Source organism: Streptopelia decaocto (genome assembly GCF_964273445.1).
Source record: "Streptopelia decaocto genome assembly, chromosome: 7".
NCBI classification, from domain to species: Eukaryota; Metazoa; Chordata; class Aves; order Columbiformes; family Columbidae; genus Streptopelia; species Streptopelia decaocto.
This window is the reverse complement of record NC_138661.1, coordinates 57,875,213-57,892,436: the sequence shown is the minus strand read 5'-3', so window position 1 is coordinate 57,892,436 and position 17,224 is coordinate 57,875,213. Positions and strand designations below refer to the sequence as shown.

Below are 17,224 nucleotides of genomic sequence, written 5' to 3'. Positions count from 1 at the left end.
TGCGATGTAACCCTCAGCCTATGCTATGACAGTCCACAGAAATGCCACTGTTTTACTTGGCACATGTAGTCATTTAATTTGCAGCTTATACACACAGAAGTTGTTGCAGCCTTCTAAGGGTCAATCTGCCTCCATGTGAATGCTAATAGCACAGCTAAAGACCAGGATATAAACTGAATCTTAAACATTAATATGTAATTGTTAATCGCTGCCTAGTTCAAATAGGCTAGACACTTTAAAGTTCAATTAAAAAGCAAGAAACATGTCAGTGTCTCAAAGTGCACAACATGAAGTACATTAGTAATGCATAGTAAAAACAGTTCCACTTAGCATATTATATTACAGTCTTTAGAGTACTTGTGTGGACATTTGAACACAAGTGCATTATATATACGCTTACTCAAGTTAATGAGTGTCTTCTGGTTTAGAAACAAACTGTTCACTGTAAACTCTTCCTGGGCCAATGAAATACTACAAACTATTGGGCTAGGTCAACTCATATGGGAGAGTGAAACAACAGTTAATAGATGGACTATAAGCTCTAAACATTCAGGAAAAGCAAGTCATAAATATAGGATACCAGGTGTAGGGAACCTGAATAAGTTTAGGTTATTGAATTTCAGAATGCGGTAGTTCCAGTGGCGACTCCATTACTGGAACTGATGAGTCTTGAAAAACAAACAAACAAAAACCCCACCACTTCCTCTTGATTTAAATCAACATGAATTCACTACTGTGAGGAGGGCAAGGACAGAAAGCAAGGACACATCTTGTTTCTTTGTTTTGTTTGTATCCAAGGATCACATGGCAGAGTAGTAACTGCATTTCTTTTAAAGTCCTGCTTCCCTTTGAGAAATAATTCTCTCAAGTGTGCCTCTGCAATTCAGTAAGCTCCTGTGAAATCTTCCCCAGGCCCCACAAGCAGCTCTCACAGAGCTCTACAGCAGAGCTAACCACGTCCACCTTCTTCTCTTAGAACCCACATTTCCTTTTTATTTCTTTCCTTTTTTTTTAATCCTCCCTCTCCCTAAATCTATTTCTTTCGCAAGAGTAAAAAGTCTTTCTTGGTGCTTTTCCAGAGAATATGCAGTGCTTTGTGTACTTTTTTTAACTACCGGGTATATTTTGCCCTTTAGGCAAGCAGCGACTTCAGTAACAACAAGAGTCTTATAGAGTATTCATTGTTTTTTAGAAGCAATGAAACTTTTTGGAAGGTTTTAATGACTTGAGCTTTGACCTACCCTAGCACATAATTAGTATGTTTGCTTTTGTGCATTTTCACAATTCAGGGTGCAATGCTATCTAAATGAAGTATCAAAACACAGAATCCTTAGACATAGCTTACATGGTCTGATTCGGTTACAGATATTTTTAATTATTATTTTGATTTGAAATATTGTCCTGCTAAGAAATGGATCCTAATTTCATTGTTGTTTATTATGAAAGGCATCCACTGATAGAATTTGAACAGACTGAATTCATATGAGGGTGACAAATGCCCCCCTTGCCACCTCCCTCTCCAAAAAAAAAAAAAAAAGACAAAACCAGTCCCATTTTAAGCTGTTATTATTTTGTTCTTCATACAATACATGAATTGAGCTGAGGCTGTTCTGGGCCATAAGAAACAAAAGCCCCTACCACAAGGTCTATTTGCTGCTTTTTGCAAACATTCTACTGCATTTCCAAATCTGTTATAATGTCACTCCAGCCCAATTTGCCCTTAGTGGAGCAAAACCTCAGCTGTTTGCCCTAAGCCAAAGTTCCTTTCGTTTCAGGAAAAGAAAAAAAGAAAAAAGGAAAAAAAAAAAAGATAAAAAAGAAGCAACCTGAGAGAAGCTAAGGTATAGATTTGCTGTTCACTCACAAAGCTTTAAATAATACATTTGAAAAGCAGACATCTGTGAATTCAATTCTATATATCTCACAAAATACCAGATTAAGAACTATATAAACCCACTTCCCTTCTTGGAAATAACAAGTGGGATGTCAACCCTGTGGACACAAACAAAAGCTAGAGTTTACTTCCTCTTGTCTAGCCAATACTAAAAAAAAACCCAACAAAACTATTGTAACAATCTAGACCAACTGGTATCTCGCAGCAGCAACGCCACTCTGGAAGCTACAGAAGCCTGAGGCCAAGCTCTGCTGCCACACAAGGCTCAGCAGCTGTGCCCGTGAGCCTGTGGGCAGAATAGGACTCTTATTACTTAATTTCATCCCTAATGCAGGCAACCCAGGAGTTATGTGGAGAATCTGTGCTGACTGCACTTCGCTCTGCATCAGCTGGACAAGGGGAGAGAGCCCTGCTGATGGCAGACTGAAAAGTCTTCTCTAAACTTAGCGTTCTCCTACACAGACAGTTGTCTGCCTCCTGTGGGGAGCCAAGTGGAGCCAGCCACGCTGTCTTACCACCTGTGGATTCTTGTCTGTCTAGAAAAGTATTTGGATAGTTATTAAAGGGCAATTTTCCAGTTCCAGCTTAATCAGTGCAAAACATCTTTGGTTGCATTCTGGTTAAGTCCAGTAGGTAAGATACACACATACATTTCCTGTATTTAATAGGAGCCTTATATTGGAATTTATTAAATAGATAAGCTTACTGGAAGAGAACTCCTATTAAACCAGGAAAAAAAAAAAAAGTGGGGAAGGATGCAGGAAAAAGGCAAAAAAGAAAACAGAAACCTTTGATTATCATGCCAGCAAATAATGCTGGCCAGCTTTCTACTGTACCTTTCTAAATGCAGTAATACATGTTCACTGATTGACGTTGCCACTACATTCATAACTTCTAATTTTGGCACTTTCCACCCATTACTTTGGCTCTTTTATATAAGCAAACAGATTGTACCAGGATCTCCACACTAGTGTCTGAGGGATGTAATAGACAACTTCACTAATGGCTCTTTTGGGAGGTGAATCTTATTTCTTGCTTTCCTTTAGAGCAGTACGTGCTGTTTAAGATTGACTAATAGAGAGACATCCTGAAAACTCAGGCCCTGGAAGTGTCTGTCGCCTATTATAAGTTTCACTGCTGATACTGTTATTAGGGGAAGTTACAGATACAAACATTACTAGCAAGACATAGAGAAAACAAGATTATTTGGGGGCTTACAGGAACTCTATCTACAATGCAGTTTACTTTCCACAGAGAGTGCTTCATAAAAACACTAAAGCAATGTTAACTCTGTGCAGCAAAAATGTTAAAGCAGTAACTAGCAGTAGGAATGATCACTGCGAGAGAAGAGCAAGGTTGTTCCTGCTCTCTTGAATCTGGGCATTACCATAGGGGAAGTGATGCACATTTTGTGCTTTTGAACATGAATCCATATGTAAATTGGCCTATTTAATAGTAGATAATTGGAAAATATTTAAGATATGCCCAGAGACATTGAACATTTGCTCTTAAATCAGAAGCTGAACTTAGCAAGTACAATCCTGTTAATTACAGCTTCTCAGTAATCAAATTGATTGTCTAGGCAGTTACCCAATCCACGCCTCTGTCCTTCACACCTCTCAGTCACCATGTGCTTTAATTAGGTCTCTGTCAGCTAGTGAAGTGTTTTATGTGAATGTGACATGGAGTAAATATCTTGTCCAGGGTTATGCAAGAAAACTGTCAAGTTAGGACTTGAGTCCTGCTTCAGTGTATTAACTATCAGATCCTCCAATTCATACACCTAACAGATAAAAGTGTGAAATGCATTAGAATTTACCTAAGAACCCATCTGCTTCTAGCCTTGTGATAGACAGGGGTACATTCATCAAACACTTTTGTTTAGCAGATGGTGCATTTGACAGTTTATTACCACAACAGTAGCAAACAGTAGCCAGCACACTGGACACCACAGAGAAAATCCAAAAGGACTTTTTGATGCATTAACCAAAACATAACAGGAAAGATTAAACTATTGATGTAAACCCTGGAGTTAGAAAATAAGGACTGCCTCATCCAGTTGCTTATAGAAACAATGCAAAATGGACCTGAAGTGGTTAAAAACATCAGCAACAATTACTGCTTTGTGAAGAAATCTCACCTATCAAACTGAAGCATTATCTCTCCAGCAACTTCCTCTTCACTTCAGGAAAGGGAAGCAAATGAAGGAGCGTAACACTGTTGCTTCCATGCTTTTAAGAGAATGCAGCTCCCTTGGTGTGACTATGTCAGGAAATGAAATCAGCTCCTCAATTCCCCTGTCTGTCTCCTAATTACATCCCAGCGTATCTCAGAGGCAGCTGAGAATAAAACTCAAATAACAATCTTTTTACTTAGTATTTCACAGACATTTTTTTACCAGATACTGATGGCAGCCTGAACCCTCAATTCATTTTCTGTGGGAGGTCTTTTTTTCTTTTGCAATGTATTCAAATGTATTTAAACACCTATTTTCAAGTGAAATTTTTATCCAAGATCTATACAGCTGTTTCTGCTACAGTCTAGTATGACTTACCTACCTGAAAGCAGGAAAATGCACTTGACTGCCTTTAAGTGAATTAATTATAATGAATTATACCTTAATGTGGATATTTTTATTCATAACCCAAGTGAGCTTCATTTGATTAACTCTGTTTCACTCCTTTAAAGCATTCAACCTACAATTAAGGCCCTTTGATTCTGAATAAGTGAACACAAGTTTAACATAATCCATTTAACCCACTTACATTCAAGTTAATTTTCCTGGAGCGTTCCCAAGTAGAAAAATGTTAATATTCTTAAAATAATGTCATTCAGTTGAGTGGTATGCACACACCATTTCATGCATATCATCTGCACCTCTACGTAAGAAAAGCAGAGTTGCTGGAACTCCAACTAGAAACAATGTCATGCCTTTAATCCTTTTCACACTTACCTTTCTCACATTATAAAAGTCTCGATGGGGATTACTCTTTAGTTCTTTAAATTCCGACATTTCATTTAACATCTCATGTAAACTAAATTTAGATTCTAAAAAGTTAAGCCTCCGATGACAGTATGTTTTTCTGTAAAAGGAAACATAAAAATTAACTGTAACTTAAAACTATTTGTATTTCAAGTTCAGAAAGAACGTTAAAGTTTTCACAGTAAAAACAGATATGTTTTCAATGAAGACCAAGACAAATCCATTCTTCCTGTCCTACTGGTTAACAAATATGTAAGTCAAAATCCAATATGATTTCAGACCAAAGTTGTTAGTGAAATCTCAAACAGAACTCTACACAACCACGTTACGTCCTTAAAGTATTGTTATCACTGTATCTGTGCATAAATTGCAGTTCTTTTAGTAATGATGACCAGAGAAAGCATAAAACCTGTAATAAAACGTGATGTCAATTGCTACTACTCTGACACTATACCTCCAACAGAGCAGATCACCTCATATATAACAGAAATAACCTGTAATCCAGACTTACTCACTGTGAAAATAAGAATAAAAAAATAACCCAAAGTTTATTTGATTTTTGATGTGAATATAAGAAGCCAAGACAAGAACCAATATCCTTTATGGTTTTTTTGCCTTTAAAAACATGTATACTGTGTAGGAATAATTTTTTTCCAAAATAATTTCTTGTGCTGTTTTTAGAAAAATCATGCTTTTTTATATTCCTGCTTGCCTACTCCTCTGTCTTCACTTTCATCTTCTATGACGTTCCTCATTCTATTTTTAACCACTGACATGGTTTTTCTCTTCACCATCTGTCAATTCTTATTGAATCTACAATATTTTTGTAGCACTATTAATGTAATAGCCTTCTTTTTTTCTGCTTTATTGTTGGCAATCTCTCCTCAATGGGACACAAATCCCATTATGGATTTGAAAGTCCAATTCAGTCTCACTGTATCTGATACTGATCGAGACCTGCTTGCTGGCTGCAGGAAGTCTTTATCAGGTTCTGCTATTACTCAAGAGACTGAAGACTGCGAAGCAGGGTTAAGATTTCACAAGTTTAAGAGCAGCAAGGATTAAAGAACAATGGGTTCTTGATCTCCAAGCAGCCCCATGTGTGACAGACATAAATGACAGGAAAGGACTTGCTGCAAACAGGGAAACAATACCGTACAAAGAGCTTATGCAACAGGATTAGTGCAAAGACTTTTCTTTTGGTTTGTGTGTATTTATCAGAGAGTGCAAATCAGCCTGTAAAAGCTTAATCTGAAGAAGCGAAAGGAGCAGATGATTATTCCTACATTCACTAAGGTGTCCTAGCAAGGCTCTTCTTACTTGTGGCTTCCTGATAAAGACTGTTAACAAAAGCTGCAAAAAGAAGGGTCTTTGGTATGGCTTTTGTTTCAATTTTTTCCTCCTTGTCCTTTAATCTTCTCAATATTTGTCTCTTGGAATATAACACACTAAATTTGGAAATGCATTTACCAATTGCATACTGCAAATAAGCATACTCAAGGTAGCTTTGATTTAGAACAGGTGTGCCGATAAAGCTCACGGAAGCACAGGCTTTTTTGCTCTTGAAAAAGTGCTTAAGGAGTGGGACAGTTCTGCTCAACCCATCTGCTTTGCCACTATCAACGTGCAAGGCAGAGACATGGTGCTACAGGTGTCAGACACAGACTAAAGAGGAAAGAACGCATCAGGTGTGACTAACTAGTCACACTGTAAGTTATGATCTCGCAAAGGCAGGAGGACCAGCAATGCAGTGCTGGCAGGCAGGGCAAATAGTTTGGAAGAACAGTCCACGTTCCTGCTTTGTTCCATCCTAGGATGGATTCTTTTCCTTTCCTGGTGTTGAAACCTTGACATTTCCAGTCCTCAGCCAGGAAGTAAACTTAAAAACTGGATGCACGTTTTCTTACGCACTAGGCAAAGACACTGCTTTGTTATGAGAGTGTCAGTGACCATACTACAGTACTTATAGTTCTGCTTTATAGAGATTCCCTAGGAGTTTGATGGTTCTGGGAAATTTCAGACCTACTCTGATTGTGCATGTGTGGATCAGTTTTGCAGCACATGAGCAGTTAATTTACATCTGGAATAAATCAAACTGAATATTTGCAATGCTGAGCTCTGTACATGCAGGGTTTCCATGCATGCAGCAAGAGTAGAGCAAACATGAAGGAATTCCAGACAACTGTTCAAAACCTCAAATTCAGCGTAGGCCAAAGCAAAGTGAAAAAAACGGTCAGGCTCAAGTTTCAGTTCCCGTGCCTGAAGAAGTTTGGGTCATATTTGACTTCAATGGGAACATTTGGCCAATTTCTTGCTTTTCTGTTATCTACTTCTCATTTTGCCATGGTTGATGCAAAGAAGCCAAAGAAAGAAAAAAGGCATATGTGGGTTTTTTTTTTTCCTTTTGGGTCTTTTTGTGATGCATTAATGCTTGAGAAGCACAAAACAAGACATTACTGTAGAATGAGTACATTAAGGAATTAAATATCACAAAAGACGGAAGTATTAAACTAAAGGCAACCAGCAGCCTGAAGGGGCAAAGAAAGAAAGAGAAACATACGTTGGACCATCTGCAATTAGAGCAAGAACGTGGCTCAGGTCAAGGGTGTAAGTCTGCAGGTCAGGATATGGCAGACTCCGAGGCTCATTGAGTTCCATCATTTCTTTGTTATCATAAACAAAGGGAATTCCACCTTTTAATTTTACAACATAATCCAAATTGTCTGGAGCATCATCAAGATTGTAAGGGTCTTCATTTTCTTCTGGGGGCGAATGGAAATCTGGAAATAAGTTTACATTACATTTAGAAGAACTAACACAAAAGGCAAAGTAATTACAAAAAGGGCTTTCTGCTTCTGTAACACTTATTTCTAGCAGGTCTTAATACTTTCATTAAAATCACATTTTCAGCTACTATAAAAGATCTGTTGTTACAACACAGCTTTATTCTGACAGGCTTTCATTGCAGTCTAAGGTAAGTGCCTACCTTAATTCAAATATTACATATTATTAGACTTCTCTGAACCAAGGTATAGATTTAATACCATTAGTTATTAATGTACGATGGCACAAGTATCAATATAAGTTTCCAGAAGTATTTGAATTAGAGTGGCTGAAAGTACAGTTGAGATTTTTGAACAATAAAACAGTTGTTGACTTCATACCCACCTTTATTATTTTCTTTTCACCTTCTGACTCACTGTAGTAATTTTGGAAGTTTGTATTTAAGCACACAGTAATGAAGCTGTTCTCATATTGAAACATCAGTCAGAAAAGAACAAGCTGTGCCTTACTGCTTCACCTCTGCCCTTCCCACAATCCACTGAGCTAGACTAGTGCGTACATACATATTAGGATTGTTTCCTCTCTCTGAACCATTAGTAAATATACCTCACTCATGTTAAAGCAGGTATTAATTTAAGACTCAGTGCTTCTCACTCTAACCAAGGCAGTGGTTGGTCTGTAGGTTTTGGGGGGGTTGGTTGCTTTTGTTGTGTTTTGATTGTTTTGTTTGTTTTTTTTTCCATTTGTGTGTGGTGGGTTTTTTTGTTTGTTGTTTTGTGGGTTGGTTTTTGTTTGTTTGTTTTGGGGGGGTGGTGTTTGTTTGTTTGTTTTTCAGGGGGGGGGGTGTGTTTTGTTTTTAATAAAACTCCTTTACTTTTATGTTTAATTGCTTTTGAATAGGACCAAGAAGTGCAGAAGCCAGAGGTAGTACAATACAATTCTAGTTTTCCCCTTGGCTCTCTGACCAAAATCAGGAAGTACCAGAAGCATGGTTGGGATTTTTCCCTGAGAATCAGGTAAACACACATACTTCTGGGAGATTCAGCTTATATGAACACTCAAACATTATCACTCATGCTAGTGAATGTTCATTGCTTCTTTTACAATATCTTACTAATGCAACTAGCATAACGTAAGTGTCTCAATTACATTTATGTCAACTGAACTACATTCTTGAGCTCCATCTTATCACAGATTTCTTCTTTTACCTGTTCTGTTAAGCCAGAAAAGTAATTAACCAGTCCTTTTATTCACCTGGGGCACCTGAATGTATGTTATAAACTGATACTATTCTTATCTCTATTATTTATAACTATTCAACTCAAACTAGTACTAATTAAGACATTGTGTAATGAGATTTTCTTATGTCATAAGTTTAAAATCAGAACTGTAAAGAAGTTATTATCCTAGTAATAGCTTGGAAATATCTCCCTGGCAGCTGTTCCAAAATCTTTCCTGTGTTTAATATTTAGTATACTGTCCTCTTTACATTTCTTATGTATAACAAATGCTTGAAAACATGTTAATTCACCTTCTTTCAACCACTGAGCTAGAGGGTAATTGATTTTAAATGCCACTTTATGGCTCAGAATACATTGCCAACAATATGGACACATCTACAGAGGCACATCTGTACAGACCAAACATTGCTCCTCACAGGCTAATCCAAAAACTCGCAGCCCAAACAGTTTAATGCACAAGCAAAGCTTTCAACACACAACCCACCTAAGTGACAAGTATCATTTGTGACATATATAGTGGGGAATATGTTCAACCTAATAAGCCTTGTTGAGAGATCAGAGTTTATTAACCCTGGCAGAATGCCCAACAATTATGAGTATACAGCTTCCAGTCTTGACCTGGTAAGTGTGCCATGCCTAGGAAATTACTCAGGGCTTGCCAACTGGCACGTCTGTATCATGCTTCAGTTTACAATCTAGATGAGCTCATAATCCCTTTATTTCAGCATGCCAAGATTAGAAGGAATGACTTTTCACTTTAAGCCATACCCATATATCTTTTTCCTGGACAAACACAAGTGTACTACTTACCATCCCATTTGCTGCCAAAAAATAATCAATGAGCATCTAGTACATTTTTTTAAGCTTCTGACAGCTTTAAAGTTTCAGCTTAGACATAGGATGTGTAACTTAGGTCCATCAGTGATTCTCCACCACTTACTAACAGAATAAATTACAAAGGGAGAGACTCAGATAATCACAAATATTCAACTTACCTTTATCACAGTAGTGCATGAGTTTAATTCTGTGTTCTAAAAAAAAGAACAAGGATATTCACCTGGATACACTTCATCTTCTACCTTCCATTTTTCATCTTGCATGCTACACAAATACTGAGATGTTGTCCTTGGGAAGCGATGGTAGGCAAGACGTGAATACTTTTCTCGAATGAGAAGAGCTTTGACCAGGCTTTTGGCAGCCTGTTCATAATCATCAACTGTAACCTGAAAGGAAAGCCTGGATAAATACTGACAAAAGTAAAACATCAGTTTTAGCAACAAACTGAATCCACACCAGTAGCAATGAGACTGAATTTCCAGAAATCCAAGTGTATGCAGCTTGACCATAAGGATCTTACCCAAGGTCTCAGGAAGCAAATGACAGAAGCAGCATCTAAATACAATGTGCAAAAGATACAGATACTCCTACCATGCATCACCCATTTATTTAACACCTATGTTTTTATCTAGTCAATCTATTTTTTATGATAAAAAGTACAAAATGACCCAACCTTGACTTTTACTGTCTTACAAATCAATGTGTTCAAAAAGCAACTCATGGTTTGTTGCAGAGCCATAATATACTGGTATTTCACACTTTATATATAATTAGTTGCTTGTGGTTTGGGATTTCCCCCCACCAGATACAGAAAGCGGGGTGGGGGGAAGGTTTCTTACCCCTGCACAGTAGTCCCCACTAATTGAAACTCTCTGAAACTCTGGGACATCATATGGCACTTGGACTGGCACAAAAGCACTTGGAAGAACTGGCGTTGCAGGAGACGTAACAGGATTGGCTGATGGTGCTTTCCATTCCTGAGATGGAATTTGTAATGACAAAGACTGGGATCGAATCATCTTGAAACTTTTCTTCCTACAAATTCATGGTGTAAAGCATAAAATAAGCCATGGTATAAAACATTAAATGCACTGGAAAACTGATTACAGCAAAGAAATCACCCCTAAGAAATTTTACAAATTAAATCTCCTATACCACAGGAAAAACGTTGATCACAAAATATTTGTGCTTTTAGCTTTTTTTTTTTTTAATATATTTCACATTATATATGCTACACACAATTGCACATACCCTCCACAGGGATACAATATGCCTTTATTTACAATCACTGTAAGATGCAGTAAGGTTTGTTTTGTTTCACTTCTTATAAATTCAGTTTCAGCAAGTCACTGTACAGAAGGAAAATGCGATTACTGTGCTTACTTTAGTAGGAGTTGATTCTTAGAGATTAGTAGCATCAGAATTCACAAAGTATCAGACAGAAACAAGGGAATGGTACATATTGTAAGTTGTTTTAAGTTATGATGCTATCACACACACTTTCAGTTCTTCCCAAAACATGCAGAAAAACTCATCTAGTTGTCAGACAAGAAAATGCATCAAGATTTCATATATATATGACCAAATCCCATCCTCTCAAGTACTTGCAGCCACCTTTGAAATCAGTATGAAATTCTTGAAAGGCATTATTGGATCAACTGCAACTGAAAACAGCAGAAGTTGTACTCATGTAACTGTCCTTGAAGTACGCTTCAGTCCTGTAGGGCAGGACTATAAACAACATACATATAATATCCCACTTCCCACAGTTAAACTTGTAAAAACTTGAGGTACACTTTGACAAAACATATTTCTATAAGACAATTTCCCAAATTAAAAGTGAAACTTATTAGTTCAGGAAGAAAGATATACCAAATAGTTGTTTGAAAACATCTTGTTTTCCTTTCTGTGCTTGTTTATGTTTATGAACATCGCAACCGGGAAACCCACTTGCACAATTCAAAACCAAAAGTCTCAGCCTGTATCATCAGTGTGTCATACCTTAATTTAACTAAGTTGACTCTTCTCCCTTCTGTTCCAGAAATATGATGCCAAGCATTGCCCAACTGATTGTCTGCAGATAACCAGTACATGTGTTTAGCTACCACTTTCAAAGGCTTCCTTGTTTGACTGCTTTTTGAAGAGCCTGTGCACATCCAAGCCATTTGGTGTCACACTGCTGCTGAGCTCACATGACTCTATGAAATAATCAAGTCCGTTCACTGAAATTAAGATACTGGAATAGCCTGACATCAGGGTAAGGCTACCTCTCTCACAGAAGAAAATAGAAAACCAAATCAAGTTTGGCTTAACTAGATTCATGGGTAAAACAAAGGTGGACTGTATTTTTTCTAAGAAAACTCAAAATGTACACTTTTAAGGCTGATAGTGGTTAGATTATATCTCTGTGAGTTAAGGAAACCTACGAATAACCTCATTATGCCAATACCACTTTTCACCTTCTCCCTTGTTGTTAAATGTCAAGTCTTTGCCTTCATCTATTTTTACAGAGACATAAGAAGTATCATACCACTGTCGTTTTCTCTATGTTAAAATTTTCCATCTCTGAATGAAACTAGAATAAAGGGGGACAAGGAATGGGTTTCTTTTTCTGACTCTTTTTACATTAAAGAGTCTTAGGGTTGTGTTCACTTCCACACAGTTATGCTGTTTGTTAAACCTGCATATGCAATATCTGTGCTATTGCTGGAAATGCAACTGAGACAACCTCACCAATCCAAGCCCCTAGGGCCCATCCCCAACCCCGAGGACATCACACAGGTGCCCTTGGTACCTGCTGTTGACCTTTCTCCTGAAGTAATAAGAGGAAGAATATTATTTGCCAGATATCTTAATATTAACTCAAATTCATTTAAAAACTATTTTCCACTTAAGAAAGCAACTACAGAACAAACCTTTTAGTTGTTTCCACAGACTGTTGTTCTGCCAGTTCCTTCTGTAGTTCCCTTTCCTTGGCCTCTTTCTGCCCAATAGGGCAGTCTTCAGGCACGGTGAATAGTGACAAGGCATCTTTGCTGTCTTCTTCTCGGAGGACTTTAGCAAATACTTTCTCTGCTAGAAGTCGCACGTGCTCATCAACCTCAGAGATGTTCAGCTTCGGAAACTGTCTGGGCATCTCGGCTAATAAAGAAGACAGTTGGCAAAGTTATAATTACAAGCAGAATAAAGGTATGTGAGACACCGGGATATTTTCATGGTACACGTGTTGACGTTAAAAACTTAGAGCAAAAGCAGAATAAAGTAGAAGAGCTACGCAGAATTTATACTACTATGCAGTACACAAGAACCACAGGTGTCCACAGAGCATCTTTACTTGAGAAGCCATGCCAGTTTGTGAATTAGGAACTTCTTGGTATACTCATTAAAATTCCTAAGATATGTATGTGCAGATTGGCCAGTAGATTCCATTTATTTGCATAATCAGACTATTATTTGCAACATAATCTATACTTAGCTATATGTACTTGCACTGAACTTGGTAAGCAACTGAGTGAATGGATTTCCTTCTTCCCTGCTCAGTGACTTCAACCCAATTTTAGCACCACAAGCAAGTTAGAAGGTTGCAAATTTCTAACTCACCCCATCCTTTCCACAAATAAGAAAGTGATGGAGCTGCTGTGAAGTAAAATGGTTGCACAACAGGAACAAATATGGGGTGGTTAACTCAGTGACTTTTTTTTTTCATTTGTTTCCAGTAGTTCATATACTGCTTTTGAATTGTTTGTGGGAAGCAGATAGGATATGGACTTTATGGCATCTAAACATTATTTTTCAAAAAAATATGCTTTATATTTTGCAAGTCTATCTAAGTAGCCTTTCATCACAAAATATTTCCATTTTGTTATAGTAGCACTACTGAAAATACCATCTGTGAATTTTGACATATCTGGTAGCATTCTGGAAGGGAAAAAAAAATACAGTGCTTCTAAGCTACTGACCAGCATTATTTATTATGTACTGTAAAGCTTTTTGAATGCCTTCACTATGATGGAGTTTGTAACAAATAAGATTAAATTCTTATTACATAAGTTAAAAATAGCAATGAACATGTCACAACAAATAGATCCAAGCACTGCCAGAATGTGAAGTCTAGGTCCAAAACTGGCATTTCAGAATCCTTTTTGGTTATAAAAATGCAAACATTTTATAAGATGGTATTCATTTAAATACCAACATATGCTGAAAGACAACATAGAGCGTGGCAGTTTTTAATCACTCAAAGCATAACTTATCAGGGCCCCCATTACAGTATTTCTGTAGGCATGCTGCAAGTTTCACGTGTTGATATGTGATCCTTTTGATATGTGATCCTGTTGTTTTCAGCCTAAAATATTCTAATAAACGTCCACCTGTTTTCACAGTTGCTTTGAGAACACTTTTGGTTTTATTCTAAAAGCAAATATAGTATGGAAAGGTAACGAGAGATATATTGGACCATAACATGGCAATGGCAATTTAGTGATCATCTACATTATTTTGTAAGAACCAATTCACAGCCCAGTGAAAAAATGACACTGGTTTTAAAGAACTGTGGATCTGAATATGCAGTTTTTCTGCTTGGAGAGTATTTGTTTTGCAATTAGTATTAGGTCTTTATAAAATCATGTGCAGCTACATAACATACATAAAAATACACATTTAACTGAATGATTCTATAACAATGCACTATGATGTCTTAGTAGCATCCAAACTTATGTTTGGTTTCTCAGTTTCAAACCTCAGTGAGGTCATGGGAGCCTTTCCACTAATCTCCATGAACACAGTCACCAGCAACAAGGGGTTTTTGGGCCACTTCAGCCAGGCCTTTATAGTTACTCAACCACATTAAGAGCGCTAGCAGTAAGAGTAAAATGTGGAATAACAATGTTTCTTCTGCTGCAAAATCAGCAATTAAAATACCTTCAGTACTGGCAGACTTGGACAGGAAAAAATCGGTTGTTTATCATTGGTTGAACATTTTCCTAGTATAAACAAACTTTTTCTTAGAGAATTGTGATCAGAAAAAGAAGTGCAGTAAGAAATACATTGCATGAGAAACCATACTGTATTTTAAATCATTACAATAAGATAGTAAAGAGTCAGAATGTATGGACACAAGCATCCTATGCTCAGACTAAAGGTTGCGTTTTTTTCTTTCTTACAGAACCTGATCTCATGTTGTCCACCCAAGCAAATGAGAGACTAAGGCACAAAACACTTTGAAGGTAGGTTCACCCGCATCACTGCTAGCTTATGTCACTGAAATGGGTTTAATAAACCTAAACCAGTCATGAGACACTTCATGCAATACTCAGGTAAGCTGTGGGATGAGGATCTCGTATCTTCTATAGAAGTGCTGTCTTTTACCCAAGGTGAGCAAGTGGGAGAGCGACAACTAGACATCTTAATGGGATGGGGAGGGGGTATGAATGCCATCCAGCAACCAGCAAATGCTCCTTTCCTAAATATATATCTCTCACAGAAAGGTTGCTTTGGTTGCTCTTTAGTTCTGCACCTTTGTAGGGACAGGAAAAAAAAAAAAAATCTCTTGAAACATGCTGCATAAAAAATGATGGAATGATTATTTCAAAAACACTTATTGATGAGGAATTTAATGGGCTTGCATAGGTAATGAGCACACACCATGAAAACAACCAGAGCCGCCGCTTCGCAAGCCCCCAGCCGGTCAGCTGGCACCCCGGAGCCGCATCCCGCTGCCGGAGCAGGTGGGGCGGGGCCCGGCCGCGGGAGCTCCCGCCGCAGGAGCCCCGGACACGGCCGCCCAGAGCCCGTCCCCGCCGGGGCGGCAGCCAAGGTCACCAGCACCCCGGACCAGCCCGGCTCGGCGCTGCCTCCTGCCCCTCGACTTACCTAGCGCCCCGGGGAAAGCCATGCTGGGGCTGGGGCAGCGCCGGGCCCCGCTACCCGCCGGCTGGGAACACTGTCAGAAGCCGGCGGCGGATGAGGCGGCGGCAGAGGGAGGAGCTGCTCCCGCCAGATGCCGCCGCTCCCCTCTGCCGCATTCAGCCGACAGCCGGCCGCCCCGCTACCGCAGTGCCGCGCCGCCCCTTCCCCGGCCCTTTATGGCCGCAGCGGCCCCCGGGCGGAGGAGCCCGCTCGCCGCGCCCCCGGCCCCACCGGAACGGCCAGCTGCCTCCTGGGCGGCAGCATCGCGGCCCGGGGCGGCTCCGCAGCAGGTGGAGCCGGGCACTGGCGGACGGAGGGCGCGGGGGCGGCGGGCGCAGGCTCCTGCCGGGCGAGGCGCCAGCGGTGTCCGGAGGGGCTGCGCTGCCCCGCCCAGCCCTGGCGCGAGCGGCGCGGGGGCCGTTAACGGTCGCCCTGGCGGGGCGGGACGAGGAGGGGCGCGCGCTCTGTCCGTACCTGTGTGAGGAGAGTCCCGCGCGGGGCGGCGGGGGCTGCTCGGCTCGGGAGGCGGCGGCCGCTCCGGGCACTGTCCGGCACCGCGCGAACCGCGGCTGCACCTGCGGCGACGGGAGTGGCGCGGGCAGGGGCGGCACCTCCCCCGCGGGGCTGTGGCCTCAGTGGGAGCAGGAGGATCCGAGAGAAGCCTTCCTACCTCTCGCCGCGGCGGCCCTTTCCCTTTCGGCGGCTCCGAGACAGAAGTCGCGCTGTCACATGTCTCCTCGCCGGCGCGGGAGGGAGGGAGCGCCCGGGGCGTGCCGCCTCGGCCCGGCCCCGGCCCACCTCAGCCCGCCTGAGCTCGCCTCAGCCGCGGGGCGCCCCGCGAGTGCCGCCTTCGCAAGCGCTTGTTTCAAAACTCCTCCTCAGAAAGTGCTGTCACAGAGAAAACTTTGGTTCGACACCAGAGCGTCGTGAGGCTGGTGCGAAGATCACGCCCCATAAGTAAGTTTGCTGTCGATGGATCCCTGTTGAAAGTGTTTTCAACAACGTCCGTCCTTCAGTGTAGCGACACGGTTCAGATACTCATATATATATATACAAACAATAAAGTAAACTTCTCGGGTAAAGAAACCAAGACAAATAAGTGAAGGTCAAACCGAGCATGACTCAGCAGGAATGAGGATCTTAATATGTAAAACTTCGAGAGATTCCAAGCCCTGAAGCTAAAAGGTTTAGGGGTGTTTGTGGTAACTTTGGGTAACAATACTTGAGGTCTAATCTAAAGACATTTAAATATAAAACTATCTCTGCAGTGTAGCAAAGCACGGGGAATGTAGCAACTGAGGAACAAGTTCCTTTCTGTAAAAAGACAAACAAGGTAAAGGTAGATCTCCAGAAACACACGAGGGATTGGGTAGTTCTGTGGCAAGTGTGCTGTCCCCACTATGTCCTCCCATCTTGGTAAATGAAGAAATGTGCCGTTCATAAACCTCAGGGGTTTTTAGCTTCAGAAATTACACAGCTGGTGAAGAAATTGAAGTGAAAAGAAAGTAGTTGACCATATAAAGTTTGAGTTGTAAAGAAGAGTTGCAAAAGTTTGCAGTGTCTGACTTTTACACTAGT

General features: G+C 40.1%; 1 protein-coding gene across 2 annotated transcripts in view; it reads right to left on the bottom strand.

Annotated features, from left to right (window-relative positions):
- Nucleotides 1–16,435, bottom strand: part of AMPD3 (adenosine monophosphate deaminase 3) — a 29,412-nt gene extending 12,977 nt beyond the window's left edge. The window contains exons 1-6 of one of the 2 annotated variants that reach the window (XM_082059572.1): nucleotides 16,121–16,435; nucleotides 12,655–12,880; nucleotides 10,579–10,774; nucleotides 9,960–10,125; nucleotides 7,438–7,657; nucleotides 4,848–4,977 (exon numbers count right to left, since the gene is read on the bottom strand). In XM_082059572.1, the coding sequence (XP_081915698.1) occupies nucleotides 4,848–4,977; nucleotides 7,438–7,657; nucleotides 9,960–10,125; nucleotides 10,579–10,774; nucleotides 12,655–12,875 (933 nt within the window). In that variant the 5' untranslated portion in view covers nucleotides 12,876–12,880; nucleotides 16,121–16,435. Of the gene's footprint in view, nucleotides 1–4,847; nucleotides 4,978–7,437; nucleotides 7,658–9,959; nucleotides 10,126–10,578; nucleotides 10,775–12,654; nucleotides 12,881–15,610; nucleotides 16,012–16,120 lie in introns of those variants that run through there. The other variant, XM_082059571.1, reaches the window with a different exon arrangement.
- Nucleotides 16,436–17,224: the final 789 nt, after the last annotated feature.